The 18,562-nt window shown below is 38.2% G+C and overlaps 1 protein-coding gene across 3 annotated transcripts in view; it reads right to left on the minus strand.

Annotated features, from left to right (window-relative positions):
• UFL1 (UFM1 specific ligase 1) overlaps window positions 1-18,562 on the minus strand; it is a 60,437-nt gene that overhangs the window by 29,662 nt on the left and 12,213 nt on the right. For all 3 annotated transcript variants that reach the window (XR_014248431.1, XM_082405221.1, XM_082405222.1), the window contains exons 4-6: window positions 7,862-7,959; window positions 7,206-7,320; window positions 4,932-5,062 (exon numbers count right to left, since the gene is read on the minus strand). Coding sequence is in view for 2 of the 3 variants with exons in the window: in XM_082405221.1 (XP_082261347.1) it covers window positions 4,932-5,062; window positions 7,206-7,320; window positions 7,862-7,959 (344 nt within the window). In the remaining variant the exon portion in view is untranslated. The remainder of the gene's footprint in view (window positions 1-4,931; window positions 5,063-7,205; window positions 7,321-7,861; window positions 7,960-18,562) is intronic.

An 18,562-nucleotide genomic window follows, 5' to 3' on the forward strand; every position in this document is an offset into this window, starting at 1 on the left:
GTCTATTCTTTCTGTCTGTCTCCTCACCTGGGAAGTCAGTGAATGTTATATGATTCCATTTCTGAAGAAAAATGAGATCATGTACGTACTGAAAGGAAACTGGAATGCTGTATTCCAGTTAGGGTGTATGACTGGGAGAAATCCACTTTAATTTCTCTCTTTTGCTTATCAGTATTTTCTGTAATGATTATACATTTCTTTTTTTTTTTGAACAGCTTTAATGAGACATACAAAATTTACATATAAATCTAACCAATTCTAAGTATACAATTCAACAATCTCAATAAATTAATAGAGCTGAGCAACCAACACCACAATCCAGTTTTAGAAGGTTTCCATCACCCAAAAAGTTCCTTCCTAGATGTTTGCAGTTAATTCCTGTTGCCACCTGTAGACCTACAGAACCACTGATCTGCTTTCTGCCTCTACAAATGTGCTTTTCTAGAGATTTCTTATAAATGGAATCAGTATGTGGTCTCTTGTGTCCGGCTTCTTTTACTTAGCATGTCTTTGAGGTTCATGCATAATAAAGCACGGATCAGTATTCACTCCTTTTTATTGCTGAATAGCATTCTGGTGTACGGATATACTATATTTTGTTGTTTGTATCCATTTATCAGCTGATGGACACCTGGATTATTTCCAGTTTGGGGCTATTATGAATAATGCTGCTATGAAGATTTGTTTCATGCCTTTGTGCAGAGATATGTTTTCATTTCTTTTGGATAGATCCCTGTGAATGCTTTTCTTTTATAATAATTATAATTTCTTTTAAGTAAAGGAAACAATTGAAAAAAAAAGATCTAGACTTTTTTCTGACTCCAATTTTTTGCTTCCCTATTCATTTTAAGCCAATTATACAAGTTCTCTGGTTTAGGTTTAGTCTGTGATTTTATTCTTATGCATATAACTAAAAGACTTTTAAGTTATTCCAACTACTTGATTCTCTCTTGTTGATTATTTAAAATGTTATAAATTTTCCCTATGACAAACCTGGGAGAGCAGAAACAGTTGTCAAAATATGAATTAATATTTAAAACCGCTGTGTTTGGGGATTTTTGACTAAACTATTACTTTTACCAAATTCTTATATAGATCAATTTAGTTTATATTAAATTATTTTACCTAAAATTTTCAGTTGAATTATTTAGAGCCCCCCCGAACCAATTAGGTCCAATTACGTGAAGTTTGCTCTCCTCTGTTTATCTTATTACAACCTTCTCATGTTTTTTGTTTTCTGTTCCTTTCTACCTGAACACATTCCTACAAAAATGTGGAGGGCTCCTTGAAGAACTTTATCTTAAAATTGCTGGGTGCATAACTTACTATGGGTGTTCAATAAAAGTTTAACTGGATTGCACAAAATTTCTAGCTTTTATTGTACAATGAAACTTAGCTGCTGAATTATTTCAATCTGGAATACAATGTAGCTTAGTATACCTATATACCTCATTCTTCTCACTAATTACTTCCTGCTCTTCTTTCTGGCTACCTATAGTAACAATAAACATAAACCCTTTTTAATCAGAGATGCAGGTCTTCTCTCTGAAGTTAGACCAGAAAAGTGAGTTGGTTCCTTGTATTTAAGAGGCAAATATGAAGATACATTACCTTAAATGGAACTATCTAGAAGCCACACAGCCTAGCAACATCTTTTGTGGCTCAAAATTTGTTTTTGCTCTCATGGTTTGATAATACCTCCATACAGAGAAACTCAGGGCTACTATGAGTCAGGAAAATATTATTTGCTGAACCAGATGATAACTACACTCACCACAATAACTGGTCAAAGAAAAAGGATAAATATTTGTTAATAGGAAAAATACACTGTTTTTTTTTTTTTGTTTTTTTGACTAAGTGATAAATGTTCAGGGTACAAAAAAGTTACAAAACGGAGTCCCCCTCCATTCCTATCACTCAGCTACTCAGTTCCTCTCCTGGAAAAAACTACTGTTCTTGTGTTAGAAGGGTGATCTGGTGGAAGCTGTCAGAGCCTATGTAAAGAAGACATCCATATAGGGAAGAGAGCTGTAGCAGCAAATGGGAGATCAGTCACATAAAGGGGAATTAATCAAATAAGTAAATACATTAAGGATAATGGGAGCTAGGTTTCTCATGGACACAGAAGGGAGTTACAATTATGGAAAAGGAGAAAACTAGAACAAGACTTAGAGTGTTGGAGGTATCAGTGTGAACTCACGGTTCCTGATACACAACGATACAAAAATATAGATATATAGGGGGGGTGTATATAATTGTGTAACGTGTATACCTTAGCTTGTCTGCTGAGAGGGCTTGAGAGCAGGAACAACCAAACAGCAATAAACAATCTAGTGTCCAGATCTTGGTTTCTAAATACTCTACTAAAAGGAACCAGGGCTCCTTGGAGGAATGGCTGATTCCAAGGTTGGAACAGGTAAAGTATGAACTGAGCCTGGAACTTCTTGTTGTGCCAGAAAGAAAAGAAGTGTTGGAAGAATAATGGGGACCTGTCAAAAGGACACAGAAGCCAGCTTGAAGGGCCTTCCACTAGCTAAATCAGAGCCAATTTGAAAATCTAAATAATGGTAACAATAGATTATAATCCAATGAATAATATAGAAAACTGTAAGTCCACAGTGATTTAATAAATGAATAAACTGAAAATTTGATGAAAAACGGTAACTCACATGATCTCAAACTGCCCTCCCCATAAATACTTAATTATAAAGGGAAACAAGAATCTTTATGAGAAGCCTAGCAGATATCTCCTTATTAAGAAGTCACAATGCACCTCATCAGTAACTGGAAAAATCTGAATTGTATGCCACCTGATAGGGTTCAATGACAAGAACATATAATCACTTTTGTGATATTCCTGCCAAAGATGCATAACCTGAATATAAGTATGACAAAGTAGCAGAAAGGAAAGATTGAATATTCTACGAAATAACTGGCCTGTGATCTTCAAGTGCCAAGGTCATGAAAGTAAGGGTAAGTGTTCCAGATTGAAAGTGACTAAGGAGACATGACAATTAAATGCACTATGTGATTCTGAACTGGATCCTTTTTGTATAAAGAATATTATTGGGACAACTGGTAAAACATGAATGGGATCCAAGGACTGGATGGTAGTAATGGATCACAGTCAATTTTCTGATTTTGATGTTTGTATTGTAGTTCTATAGGACGTTGCCCTTGTTTGTAGGAAATACAGACTAAAGTGTGATTATGGGACATCATGTCAGCCACTTTCTCTCAAATGGGACAGAATTTAAAAAAAAAAGGTTCTCTTGCAACTTTTCTGTAAGTGTGAGATAAAAAAAGGAAGAAAGAAAGAAAACTGTTGCATTAGATTGCAAGCTCTCTCTTCTATCCTTTTAGTCTTTTGTTCCACCAGGGCCCTGAATGTATTAGGTGTTCAATGCGTGCTTTTGATTTGTTGAATGACAAAAAGAAATCACTGTGGCTGCCACGAAAAAATGTCCTGAAAGGTAATAAGAGTAGAAGAAGGGGGACTTGTTAGAAACCTCCTGAAACAGTCTAGGTAAAAAATGGACTGAAGTGGTAAGAATGGTGATGTCAGAGAAGTAAAGATTACGTAAATATTTAAAATATGAATTCAAAAGATGTTGTGTTATGGAAAGGGAGGTAAGAGAAAGGATGGCATAAAGGAGGACTCCCAGTTTTCTGGCAAAACCAACCTGATGATGATATTTACTGGTAATGGAAACACCAGTGGAAGAATAAATTCAGAAGAGGTGGAAAGTGGGACAGTAGTGAGTTAGTTTAAATATGCTGAATTTGAGGCACTTGTAACAAAACACTTCAAAAGAGATGCTGTACAGATAGTATGAGTCTGAAACTTAGAAGAAAGGTAAAAGCACCTAGGCAGACAGTACAGGACTGAGAAGAAAAGATGGCCTGAAACAAAACTTTCAAGGCTCGTGAAGGAGGAAGAGCCAGAAAAGGTACAGCCTAATAAGGTACTGCCAAAAGACATAAAAAGAAACCAGGAAAGTATAGTGTTAAAAAAAAAAAAAAAAAAAAAAGAAAGAGATGGGAACATTTCAAGAAGGAAGCCGTAATTGGGGTTAAATGGTGCTATAAAGTAAAACAAGGACAGGAAATACCCATTAGATTTAATGATACTGACATCATTGCTATGTAAGTTGTAGAAGCCAGATGGGTGAGTTGAGAAGTTACTGAAGGTAAGAAAACTGAGACAGTAACTGTAGACATCAATTCGAGAAGGTTCACTTTAAGGAAAGGAATAAACAAGATGGTAAAGGGAGTGGAATATGGGGTTGAGAGAGGTTTGATTGTTTTAAAATGGAGAAATCTGGACATTTAAATGCTGGTGGGACCCAAAAACCACTGAGATAAACTAAATGACACAGGAGAAAAGAGAATTGAGAATGTAGGTTTTCTTAATTCCACACTGGAGTTTGTTACACAGGCCCCAAACATTAAGTTCAAGTGATTTTGAAAGTAAAATTGTTATTCATTAGAATTCTAGAATGTTATTTAGTAAAAAAAAAAAAAAAAAAAAGTTCTAAAGTCATCCAGTCCCGTCTGTGGCCCAAAGAAGTTAGGTGTGACTGACTTATCTACTCAGGGTCACAAGTACTATGTGATAGGGCTATGACCCAAGGACTTCTGACTGCATACTCTTTCCACGATCCCAGGGTGACTTTATATATGATCTGGGTGTTCTGCAGAAGTACATCTGGGGTCATAACGATGGTGAAGGTAGGCGAGTAAAGGAGATGTGGGTTGGAGAGAGTGTGGCTACATTCTAGGGCTCTGGAATCCCCATTCCTATTTCACAGAAGCTGCCCTCTGTCTATTTAACAAACTAGGGTCCTGAATGAGATTCTGCTTTAAAAAAAAAAAAAAGCAAACAATAATCAAACAAATGTAAAAATATACATAATTTAAAATATGCTTACCAGGTAATAGCACTGAACAACCCACGGATGCGTGCTTTATGTCTAGCTACAAAAGCTTCAGTAAATATTACTCCTCTGTTATCAAGATCAATGTGTCCGTTAATAATTCTACCTAGTCGCTGAGTTAGTGCCTGAGGGTAAAGATGGATGAAAATTCTTATTAATTTGAAAGAACAAAATTACACATTTACATTTGTACAGTCTTACTAGAGTCATGTTGCATGCTGATGCTGTATTAATCATATGATTGAATAATTTCAGCAAGCATGAATTAACAAGATATGTAAGGTAAAATGAAGACTTAGGATCTAGGAAACTTCATAATCTTATGGCAGAGACAAGAATCGAATGAATCAAATAGCTGAATGTTAAAAGGCTCAGCTACTTGCTAAAATAAGGCCTATTTCTATGGTAAAATAAAAGAGATTAACCAATTTTCTAGTTATAGGTAGTCTGACACATAGACAGCCAAGACATATACATGGGTCTTGGAGAGGATCCTATATGGAGCCTCTAACACTAACAGAGAGAAATAAATGTTATTCCAAGATTCTGCGACCTAGGGAAACATAAGACCTGAACAGTTATCTTCTGTGATGCAAATATTAACAAACTGTGTCCAGAAATCTATACTGACAGACAACCTGATTTCTTGGTAATCTCAAGAGAGTATTTTTCCACAGCTACACTCTGACTGGGATCAGGTACATATAAAATACGCCTGGACATATTTGCCTTCCCAGGACAAGTTAAATCTACTCAAGTCAGCTTGGCTGGTACTTTTATGGTACAGAAAAATGCTTTCCAAACAACTTCTTAATGAGCTTTTAGAATACTGCCTGTGATACTGAGAAAAATTAAAACTGAAAAAATATTAAGAAACTATATATATTTCTAAAATGTATCAGTAGCACAATTTTATAAGAAATCATTTGACTCTGTTCTGATACTTCTAGTTAAAAGTGTCTAAAAATTTTTTTTTTTACCTTCTGTGATTTACATATATTTGCCAATTTTATCTTCTGTGATTTACATACATTTGCCGATTTTATCTTCTGTGATTTACATACATTTGCTCAGGAGCTTAGGCTCCTGAAATGCTTTGTAAAACAGATCTATGCCCTAAATGGTATTTTAGATGCAATTAGGAGAAATCACTCAGCTAAAATGAGTGAGTAAATGTGCTGTATTATAAATTAATCTCATGCAATTATGGTTTGGTAAGTTAAAGTATAAAGAGATTTGGCTTTTCACTTATTTGTTGCAGTAAATACAAAACAAAACCATCATTTATTGAGTACTTCCACTGTGCCAGCCATTTCAGTAGATATATCATGAATATAACCTCATTGAGATCTATGAAAGAGACAATTATTCCCATTTTCAGATACGTAACTGGAAGCACAAAAGACATGAAATAATTTTCCTGACACTGAATAACTAAGCAGTGGCATAGACAGAATTCAAATCAAGGTCTGTTTAACTCCAAAGCCCATGCACTTTCCACTGTACCAAATGGACTTCTATAATTCTAAAATGTCAAACCACTTTAAGAAAAAAGAAACAACAAACAGGGAACTAGCCTCTATTTTCAGGTAGCATTGTTATTATACTATAAATCAAGATATCTGATTTGAGTATTGACACAAGTACCAAAAATTAAGAGAATATAAGTGATTCCTTGGTTCTTCTTCCTGTCACACTGACAGTTTAGAGGAGGAAAAAAGGTGACATCAAAAGATGTTGGTACTACTTACATTTTGGGCAAGAAAATTCTTTGTTGGGAAGGGATGTTCTGTGCACTGCAGGATGTTTAGCATCAGCCTTGACCTTTACCACACAAGATGCCAGTAGCACCCCTTCTAAATTATAGTCTTCATCAGTTATTTCTTAAAATATAACTAGGCAATCAGAACTGATGATACCATGGTTAAAGTTTCTGTACAGCTGTTATCAGAACATTAAATAAACCTATACGCTTATGGTATACCTGCTACTGCATCAAAGCAGGCCTAGAACTTAAGTCTACTTAAGTTTAGGGTGTCTCTGGGTTCAGGAAGATTACAATCACTTCTAAACAATCTCATCAGAGCCATCAATGTTTAAGTATTCCCCAAATATATTGCTAGAACATCAGTAGTCAAACACTTGCAAAAAATCAATTAATGGTAAGAAGGTCTAGTTTCTTCCCTCCCATTAAAATTCTTTTATTTATCTGAAAAAAGTATTAAGTAAAAAAAAAAAAAAGTATTAAGAGTATTAAGAAAAAAATACCTGTGTCAGAAAGTTTCCAGGAAGATCATAGGTTTTACACAGTTCGGATATCGTTACCTGACCACTTTCCTGTAATTTATCATTTACCTCTTCTGCTAACCGATCCAAATAGTTCCTAATAGTTTTAAAAAAAAAAAAAGGAAAAACCCAATTAGGAATAATAATTTTCCTCTATCTATTATGTTTAATTCCTGTTGCAATAAGGTATGCCCCAAAAGTAATGAATATGGTATGTTTAGGTAAACACCATTCATTACTCATATTCTGAAAATTATTTTCTTACCAATGTAACTAAATGTAAGGTTAATCAAATAATAAATGCTGAAATTGTTTTCAACAATTAAAATTCTGCAATCATTTTCATTAATATTTTTGGAACAATTCTGCTTTCAGAGTTAAACTCATACAGGAAAGATGATAAAAATTATGTTTTGTGTCGCTTTAAAACAATAGAAAAAAATAAAAGTTTATATTATTTCCAAGTACTCCACACAATTAAGCACTTACTTTTTAAGTACAATGATCCTTACAATGAAAATCAGCACTAAGAGTTCTAAACAAAATGCTGAAATGGCCACAACTGTTCTAAATTTAGGTATAAATTTACCTACAAAAAAAAAACAAAACAAAAAAGTGTTCTTAAATATCGTACTTACTCATCTATCAGTTGTCCCAACACTAGCTGAACATGTTTTTCTGATTTAACAATGTCACCAATTCTGTTTTCAATATGAGTCAGATCCACATTAATCGCCTGGAAAATAAGTACAAATTCTATTAGTGATAAGTTCATACTGTTTAAGTTTGAAATTACATATTTAGAACGTAAAAAAAACTTATTTACCCTTAGGTGAATTTCAAATTGATTTGAAATATTATAAAAATTCTCAAATAAAAAATTAGAGGCTTGTTGCTTATTTACTTTCACTTCTGAACAAGTACATTTTCACTTGCTAAGAAAGTTCGTATTAAGAAGTTACACCATTTCAGGGGGTCTTTTCTCCTTCAGAGCCCCTCCTGGAGCCCGGGGAGTCTGGTGGGGCACAACAGGCAAGTCCCAACCCGCCAGAGATCACGCAGTGAGGTGGTGAGTCTGTGACCCAAACGGCCCACTGCCTCGGAGCAGTCGCCAGACTGCCGCCCCACAGGCAGCCACTTGGCCCAAGGATCAACCCAGCCCTGGTTCTCTCGCTCAGGAGAGGCTTTGCAGGCCAGAATTCAGGGGATCAAGCTGGCCCATGCATCTCAGCCCCTGCTGTGGTTCTCAGGCTTGCTAAGATGTCAGCCAAACTTGCTGTCGGCTTCGTGAACAAGGCTTCTCGGCAGATCCTGGCTGGTGGTTCTGAGGAAGGAGGTAGATCGGCCCCTGGGCTGAACAGCTAGAGTTTGTCAGGCAGAGTAAATTGGAGCTTTGTGTTCCCTAGACACTTCAAGGACAAAGCTAATGGCAGGAGCTGAGCTCTGCCAGAATAAAGAGATAAGATGACCACATCTATCACTCCTGAGGTCAAGGAGACCTCCCTGACTGCACATGTGCAGAAAGACTCCTCGGGGGTCAAAAAGGGAGGGGCGCTACCCCATAATAGGTGCTGTCAATGTCCCACAGGCTGCTGCGCTGGAATCCATCTTGGCAAAAAGATGCACACACATATGGAGAAGCGTCCTGGGTCAGGTCAGAGGTTGGAAACGAAGCAAGATGACTGGCCAGAGAAAAACAAACACCTGGAAAAACTGCCTCCATATAAGTGATTTAAATCACATCTCTGGTGTGCTCCTCATTAGGGAGGATGCCTGCACTCTTCTCTGGGTGTGTATTTTTGCTTTGCTCTAAATAAACTGGTTCTTTGTTCTCTTTGCACATACTGTGCTTCCAATAAATCTTGTGCCCGCTTTACAATGTCTCTTTGTGGAATTCTTTCTCCCAAGAAGACAAGGACCAAGGTCCTCTCACCTGCCGACATCATCTGGTGCCATGACTTGGATTGCTTCCAAGGTAACTGGCAGGTCTTGCTCAACTAGGGCTAGAGACCTCTGCTTGCACTATCTTCCTTACTTTCTCCTTTGGCCTGCACCTTTCTTTCCTACTTTCTTGCACATAAGGGTCTGTTTTTCACTACATATTTTCACACCCTCCTGGGAGAAGATCTTTTGCTTTTTATTTCTAAACTGCCAACGCTGTCTTTGTCAGGCTGAGTACACAGGCTCCCTGAGGTCTTATCTTTGTTACAAAAAACACCAGGGCATATGACTTTGGAAATAATTATGTTTCCCAACTCCAATTCTTCCAAGAGTTCCTCCTTTTACCTCTCGGACCCCCCCACCCCTCAAGCTTTGGCAGCCCTTACACTGCTATGGACAGCCTACTGGGCTGGCCAATTCCCAGCAGATCATGTCATAAATTTTACAAATGCTCAATCCCGAGGAGTACATCCCAGTACGAAATCTTGTTATAGGACATAGGGGAGATCTGATGTCTATAAAGCTTAAGGAAAAACCGGCAACCGCTCTGCACTGGTTCAAATGTCCCCCCCAGGTAAGAAGGGAGGGCACCCTGTGCAAGGAACCAAAGTTGACCAGAGATGTCTGGTTAGAAATCAGTGGGGGAGTAGAGGATGCTCCAAAGCCCGTCAGCATTAAGATCGAAAGACATTCAGAGGACACTGTGAATCTCCTCCAGGTGCCTCCTAGTAATGTTTCCAGGATGCTGGACTTCATTTCTAGGAGCACTGTTCTTGGCTGCAGGTTATTCAACATGGGAGGATCTCCTTCTAAACCAAAAAAAGCACCCCTCAGAAACGCTCCCAGGGCACTAAGTTTTTTTTGGTTCTTTCTGTCCACTTTTAGTCATAAACACCATGGAAGGTATCCCTGGGACAACAATGTATCAGCCAGTCTGCCTCTGTCATTAGGGCCAATTTGAGCACTCTTTGGTCTGAATTCTAGCTATGAAACTATGAATACAGAAAAAGATGTTTTTTTTTTTTTTTGACACTGTGCGGCCACAATACTCTTTAGACTCCAGAAAAAACTGGTTAAGATAAAACCCTTTTGAAATTGCAAAACTGGTTCTTTCTGCATATGCAATTAGAGAAAGCTAGCTTGTTAAAATACTTTTTTTCAGAATTCTGACCCTGAGAGAACAAAAATATGCCTAGGAGAAAGCCTGAAGTTAACTCTTCTCATGTCCTTGAGAGACAAACACAGCCCACTTTGCCTGAGACTTCAGCCTTGGGTTAATTAGTAGAACTTCAAGCCAAGGGGAAAAAAAAGCAAAGAGGCATTTTAAACCTCAAGCAGAAACTGTGAGATCTCTGTCTGTCTGGATTTATGTATATCTCAGTATGTGTCTCTGTCTGTGGATAATATTGCTGAGGCTAATTCGTAAATGAACTCTATTTAATTGGCTGAAAGAAAAGTAAGTGCTTACAAATCAAACAATTCTATACACAAGAGAAACTAAGTTAAACAAATTTCAGGTTCACATGATCTGGGAAATATTCAGTACTGAATTGGTATCTGATATTAAAGTTAGTTTAAGTTTATTAATACAGACATGTCTTTAGAGTCATCAGTATTAAGTATAATACCTTTGTTGTACCTAGGTTTACTGAAAGTCATTAAGTTCACACTGTATCTGTTACAACATTTGTCAACAAGAGAATTAACTTCGTATGGGATAAAAGCTTTTGAGTAAACACTGTGGGAATAATTATGTTCTAGTTTTTCCAGATTTTTGGTACCTTGAAACTTTAGTTTTGCTAAATCAAGTCAAATGATAAAAAGTCATCAAACGTCTAAATCATTTTTAAGATAAAATACTGGAATATTGATCGCTGAACAAATCTAAATTCACCTACTTTTGTCTTCTCGCAAGAGGGAAACTAAAGATGTTTGGGTTTATTAGACACATGCCTTGCACTACATTGAGAAAAGAAATTGTGCTTTGGGAAAATGCATGTTTTTAGAGGTTATGGAATATATTAAGTTTGCTAATCAGGAAATGCCAATACGACAAACAGTTCACAATTGCTTTCTTCTTGGTTTTCACTAGAGGTTAAGGTTTTTAAGGATTAACAAGTATAATACGTAATTAAAGCTACTAAAATGATAAGGGAAGCATTTCAATGTGTGAAGCAAGTAGAATATATGTTGTCAGTGATAGAAGATATGAAGACTGGATTTAGTTCTCTCTCTGTTAAGAGAACAAAGTTTTCTTGGAATGCTGCTTTTGATAACAGACTGTGAACTTCTTTGCCTTTAGGTGATTTGTATTTGCTTTTGAAATCTTTTGTTACTTTGGTTGAGTAAGTAAGTATTATTTCACAATGATCTATGATTCTATTTGACTAAGTGTTTTAAAACTTTTTGATATTTTTTAACAAACTTCCCAAGTGTCAAATTCTAATTAAAGTTCTTCTGACCTCCAGTTAACTTCAAGGCACTTCAGAGGGCCCCTGAGGCATCTCAGAAAAATATTACACTAACTGGGATTATTTGACAGATTAAATTACAGGAGGAACATTGTCAAATAAAAGGTAACAATGACAGACTCTGTAAAGATCATGACACATGTAGATAAAGCTCACTCTGCTTCTACAAAGATTAACCCCTGACTGTCAGACTCTGCCATCGTGATGTCCTTGTAACATGGCAATGGTCTATTCCTAAATCAGGGAATTTAAAATGGGTAAACAATAGCTGTAAATTAAACAGTCAGGGCTATGGGAAATCCAAGGTGGCCACCTGGCTTTTCCCAGCTCCCTGGCAAACTCCATTTTTACTTGATGGGTTAAAGCCTTCCCTGGCTGCAGGGCTGATGCCCTCACAATGAAAAGGAAATGGTTAAAAAATGTGTTTTCCACTTGGGGTATACTTTCTTCAACCTCCAGTGATCGAGGCACCCACTTCAACGGACAAATCATACAAGCCTTAATACAAACTTCTTGAAATTATCACTGTAACTATCATCCTCAATCATCAGGCAAGGTCAACAAAACTAATGGAAAAAGTGGACTCAGAACAAAAATTAATTACATGGGATTAAATGAACTGGTAAATATGATTAATTTTTATGACTTTGACATATTACCGACTTCTAATCTTTGTTTTTCAGATACAGAAAAGCCCTTCTCCTCAAGCTACTTATGGCTTACAACAATTTGGTAATTTACACCTGAGGACAAAATTAAAACATTTTCCTCTTTGCCTGGTCCCTCCAGAAATTGGAGACCCTTGGGTTATGAACAGACTTATCAGGTAAATAAAAAAGACTGCCTCCTGACATGTACAGGAATCTCAAAATATTTTAGGGACCTCTAGAAGACAGAAATCCACCTAAGCAAAATCTGATGGCTGGCCTTTGGCATGGCTTTCTTGGCCTTGAGAGGCCTTTTGGGAATTTAGTCTGAGACTCCTTCTGAGGAGTTACACCAGAGTCAGTATGGAGGAGCCTATGTGGTCAATGGACCAAACTTATTTTGAAAACAAATTGTTCTTGGCTGTGTTTGGTGGAAATGAGGGCAATTTTAGAAAAAGGATTGTTTCACTAAAGATTAAATTCTAGTTTTGTTAATTAAGGCCTGTGTCTACTAAGACTCACTTCCCAGATAGTTCCTCACTGTTAACATTATATTGTTACAAAATTTAATTAAATTATTAAAGGTACATTCTAAGTTTCTTTCTGAAGCCTAACTTCATAATCAACCTTTGGATAAAGATCACATACTCCATGATCTACAACCTGAAGATTAACACTAGGCTATGATCATTTAAGTTTAAAGGAACAATTAGACTATATTAAGGATAACCAGCCTAGTAACATTAGGAAATTAAGCTGAATGTCTTATGGACAATGCCAATGTATATAATTTCCCTTAAAGATAAGTGGTACAAAACAGACTAAGACAGACAACTTGAGGATATACTAGGCTGCACCTAATGTAAGTTCTTGACTTAAACCCTTACTTCTGACCTTACTAATACTGCTAGCTATATTATTTTTTATTGCCTGTTTTACAGAATTGTTATTTCTTACATTACCAAATGTGTGACTGATCTCTGATAAAATGATGATATATAGTCTCATACGAAATCAATGACTGTTAACAGTGTAACTCTAGATATGGGAGGAAGCAACAAGATGGAATATTTTCCTGGATCGTAAGAGACTAGTAAGACAAGTGGTCCAGAGACTTTTGGCTACTGATAACAAGGCCTAGTCCAGTAATAAATAGCACAGTGAGTGACCTGTCAGCAAAATCTTCACCAGACCTGGGAATGAACATTCCTAGTGCCATGGGACAAAATGGTCATAAAATGCCGCCCAAACCATGTTCAAATTTATGATTATAAAGGGCCCTGCCAACTGGAAACTGGCACTCGCCATCTACCTCTACAAGGATTAAATCATGAGCTGCTTCAGCTGCTGACCTTCAACATCCCATGAAAAGAGTTCGGGATGGAAATCAGAAATGAGGTACTCTGTGCTCTGGGGAAAAGTGACAGAACAGGCCTTCAGATAGTTAGATATTTTCAGGTAAGGATTTTTTTGATCCCAAATTCTTGCCTCTTCTCATACCTAGAAAAACACTAAAATCATTAACAGTGACATCTGCTTTGGCTATTAAGGGAAAAATTACAATTAAAAGTCAAAATGAAGGAGCTGTGGTTCAGCCATGCAAGGTAATACTAGCTGACACTACGGGCGTGATTTCAGAAAAGACCTTGTATTGCTGAGAACTTAAGTTTTATGAGCTTATGACTTGACGCCACCAGCCGTTCTCAGGACAATACCAGCTGACAGCTGGTAGCTACAACCTTACATTTTCAAGGTCTCCTTTTGTAACTACTACATTTTTAAATAATAAAATTGCTTTAGATCATACATTAACAGAAAGAAGGGGCATGTGTAGTGACCAATAGCTCCCGTTATTTATGTGTTAATACCACATCAAAGGTTAAAACCTACTTAGATAAAACTAGACAACTGGCTACCTGGCTACAAGTCTCCCCGAAGCACCAGGTCCATATTGGGTCTCAGGCTTATTCTCCTGGGAAAAAAAAATGAGATCTGTTTTGTCTATTAATGTGCAGGTTGTCAATCCTCCAACTGCTTCTAACTGGGGCTGTAACACCTACAACAATCACACTGGGTTAATAGAAAAGGACATCAAAAATATATGACCAGGCCAAATGGTTCTATTCTTTGAACAGGATAAGCCAAGCACTGACTCTATCTGGACCAGTATCAAAACTGTTACCAAACGTAACCTGGTTCTTACTACTGCTTGGGCCTCTGGTTACAATAATTCTTTTACTGATCTTTGGCCCTTGCTTTCTTTTAACCTACTTGTTCAGTTTGTTCTCTCTAGGATGCAACAGTTTCCCAGACAATATGACGGTGATCCAGAGATTCCAGCCATTCCTTGAAACGGATCTTGCCAGAATAATAACAGAAGTCACCCTGGGGCCCCTTACTGAGACCTGGTGAGGGTTCCATGACCCCAACTAGGTAGGGTCTATGAGCCCCTTGCCGGCCTGAAGAATCTATAGAGGAAAGACTGTTGCTGTTCATCCTCCCAATAAAGATTTCTTGGGGTTCACGTCTCTCGGGGGCATTTGAGGTAGAAGGTAGACAGGCCCCTGGGCTGAACAGCTAGAGTTTGTCAGGCAGAGTAATTGGAGGTTTGTATGCCCTAGACACTTCAAGGACAAAGTTAATGGCAGGAGCTGAGCTCTGCTGAAGTAAATAGATGACTGCATCTATCACTCCTGAGGTCAAGGAAACCTCCCTGACTGCACATGTGCAGAAAGACTCCTTGGGGGTCAAAAAGGAAGGGGCGCTACCCCATAAAAGGTGCTGTCAATCTTCCATAGGCCTCTGTGCTGGAATCCACCTTGGCAAAAAGATGCACACGCATATCAGGAAGGGCCCTGGGTCTGGTCAGAGGTGGGAAACGAAGCGAGATGACTGACCAAAGGAAAACAAAGGCCCAGAAAAACTGCCTCCATATAAGTGATTTAAATCACCTCTCTGGTGTGCTCCTCATCAGGGAGAACGTCCACACTCTTCTCTGGGCATGTATTTCTGCTTTGCTCTAAATAAATTGCTTCTTTCTTCTCTTTGCACATACTGTGCTTCCGATAAATTCTGTGCCTGCTTTACAGTGGAATTCTTTCTCCAAAGAAGACAAGGACCAAGGTCCTCTAACCTAACGACATCAGTTCTGCTCATTTTTGGAAGGCAGGGAAACAAGGTGGTGGAGTTGAAGGACGTGAGCTCACCTCCTCTCAAGAAAACACCAAAATCACAACTAACTGCTGAACGACTATCAACAAAAAAGACTGGAACCTATCAAAAAGGATATTCCACATCCAAAGACAAAGAAGGAGCCACAAGGAGATGACAGGAGGGGCGCTTTCTCAATATAATCAAACCCCGTACCCGCCAGGTGGATAATCCACAAACTGGATCCTCTGTTACAGAGTTTCTCCCACAGAAGTGAGAGTTCTGATCACCACGTCAGGCTCCCCAGCCTAGGGGTCTGGCATCGGGAGGAAGAGCCCCCAGAGCATTTGGCTTTGAAGGCCAGTGGGCTTGCGTGCAGGAGCTCCACAGGACTAGAGGAAATAGAGACTCCACACTTGGAAGGCACACACAAGGTTTCATATGCACTGGGACCCAGAGCAAAGCAGTGATTCCACAGTAGCCTGGGCCAGACCTACCTGAGGGTCCTGGAGGGTCTCCTAGGAAGGTGGGGGTCTGCTGTGGCCCACTGCGGGGGCAAGGACACTGGTGGCAGAGGCCCCAGGGAATACTCCTCCGCGTGAGTTCTTTGCAGGTTGCCATTTTGGCACCAAGATCTGGCCCCACCCAACAGCCTGCAGGCTCCAGTGTTGGGACACCTCAGGCCAACCAACCAACAGGGTGGGACCACACCCCATCCATCAACAGAAAGGCTAACTAACGTTGTCCTGAGCCCACAAACACCTCTAGACACACCCCTTGACATGGCCCTGTCCAGCAGAGGGGCAGGACCCAGCTCCACCCACCAGGGGGCAGGACCCAGTCCCTCCCACCAGGAAGACTGCACAAGCCCGTGAACCAACCTCACCCACCAGGAGGCAAACACCAGAAGCAAGGAGAACTACAATCCTGAAGCCTGTGCAATGGAAACCTCAAACACAGAAAGTTAAATAAAATGACATGGCAGAAAAATATGTTCCAAATAAAGGAATAAGATAAAGCCCCAGAAGGACAACTAAGTGAAGTGGAAATGGGCAATCTGCCTGAAAACGAGTTCAGAATAATGATAGCAAAGATGATCCAAGATCTTGGAAAAAGAATGAAGGCACAGACTGAGAAGATACAAGAAATGTTAAACAAGAGCTAGAAGATTTAAAGAACAAACAGAGATGAACAATACAATAACTGTGATGAAGAATACACTAGAAGGAATCAACAGCAGAATAAATGAGGCAGAAGAACACATAAGTGAGCTGGAAGACAGATTGGTGGAAAACACTGCCGTGGAACAGAATAAAGAAAAAAGAATGAAAAGAAATGACGACAACCTAAGACACCTCTGGGACAACGTTAAATGTGCCAACATTCACATTATAGGGGTCCCAGAAGGAGGAGAGAGAGAAAGGGCATGAGAAAATATTTGAAGCGGTAACAGCCGAAAACTTCCCTAACACGAGAAAGGAAACACTCACTCAAGACCAGGAAGCACAGAGTTCCTTACAGGATAAACCCAAGGAGGAACAAACCAAGACACATACTTATCAAACTGACAAAAATCAAAGACAAAGAAAAAATATTAAAAGAAACAAAGGAAAAGAAACAAATAACATACAAAGGAATCCCCATAAGGATATCAGCTGATTTTTCAGCAGAAACTATGCAAGACAGAAGGGAGTACCACAATATATTTAAAGTGATGAAAGGGAAAAATCCTACAAGCAGGAATACTCTACCCAGCAAGGCTCTCATTCAGATTCGATGGAGAAATCAAGCTTTACAGACAAGCAAAAGCTAAGCAAATTCACCAGACCAGCTTTGCAACCAATGCTAAAGGAACTTCTCTAGGTGGAAAGAGAAATCCAGAACTAGAAACAAGAAAACTAAGAATGGAAAAGCTCACCAGCAAAGGCAAACATACAGTAAAGGTAGGAAATCATCCACACACAAATATGATATCAAAACCAGCAATCTTGAGAAAAAGAGAGTACAAATGCAGGACATTGGAAATGCATTTGAAATTAAAACACCAGCAACTTAAAACAATCTGGTATATATAAACACTGCTGTATCAAAACCTCATGGTAACAGCAAACCAAAAATCTACGATACACACTCAAAAAAGAGAAAGCAATCCAAATACAACACTAAAGATAGTCATCAAATCACAAGAGAACAAAAGAGGAAGGGACGAAAAAAGACCTACAAAAACAAATCCAAAACAATTAACAAAACGGCAATAAGAACATACATATCAATAATTACCTTAAATGTGAATGGATTAAATGATCCAACCAAAAGATTGGTTGAATGAGTACAAAAACAAGACCCATATATATGCTGTCTACAAGAGACCCACTTCAGAGCTACGGACACATAGAGACTGAAAGTGAGGGGATGGAAAAAGGTATGCCATGCAAATGGAAATCAAAAGAGAGCTGGAGTAGCAATACTCATATGAGACAAAAGAGACTTTAAAATAAAGACTGTTATAAGAGACACAGAAGGACACTACATAATGATCACAGGATTAATCTAAAAAGAAAATACAACAATTATAAATATATATGCACACAACACAAGAGCACCTCAACATAAAAGGCAAATGCTAACAGACATAAAAGGAGAAATCAACAGTAACACAATGAAAGTGGGGGACTTTAACACCCCACTTACATAAATGGACAGATTATCCAGACAGAAAATCAATAAGGAAACACAGGCCTTAAATGACACATTAGAGCCGATGGACTTAATTGATATCTATAGGACATGCCACCCAAAAGCAGCAGATTACACTTTCTTCTCAAGTGCACATGGAACATTCTCCAGGATAGATCACATCGTGGGCCACAAATCAAGCCTCAGTAAATTGAAGAAAACCGAAATCATATCACGCATCTTTTCCAACCACAATGCTATGAGATTAGAAATCAATTACAGGAAAAAACCTATAGTAAACAAAAACACATAGAGGCTAAACAATATGTTACTAAACAACCAATGGATCACTGAAGAAATCAAAGAGGAAATCAAACAATACCTAGAGACAAATGAAAATGAAAACACAACAATCCAAAACCTATGGGACACTGCAAGGGCAGTTCTAAGAGGG

Source organism: Balaenoptera borealis (genome assembly GCF_965194805.1).
Source record: "Balaenoptera borealis genome assembly, chromosome: 9".
In the NCBI taxonomy this organism is placed as follows: Eukaryota; Metazoa; Chordata; class Mammalia; order Artiodactyla; family Balaenopteridae; genus Balaenoptera; species Balaenoptera borealis.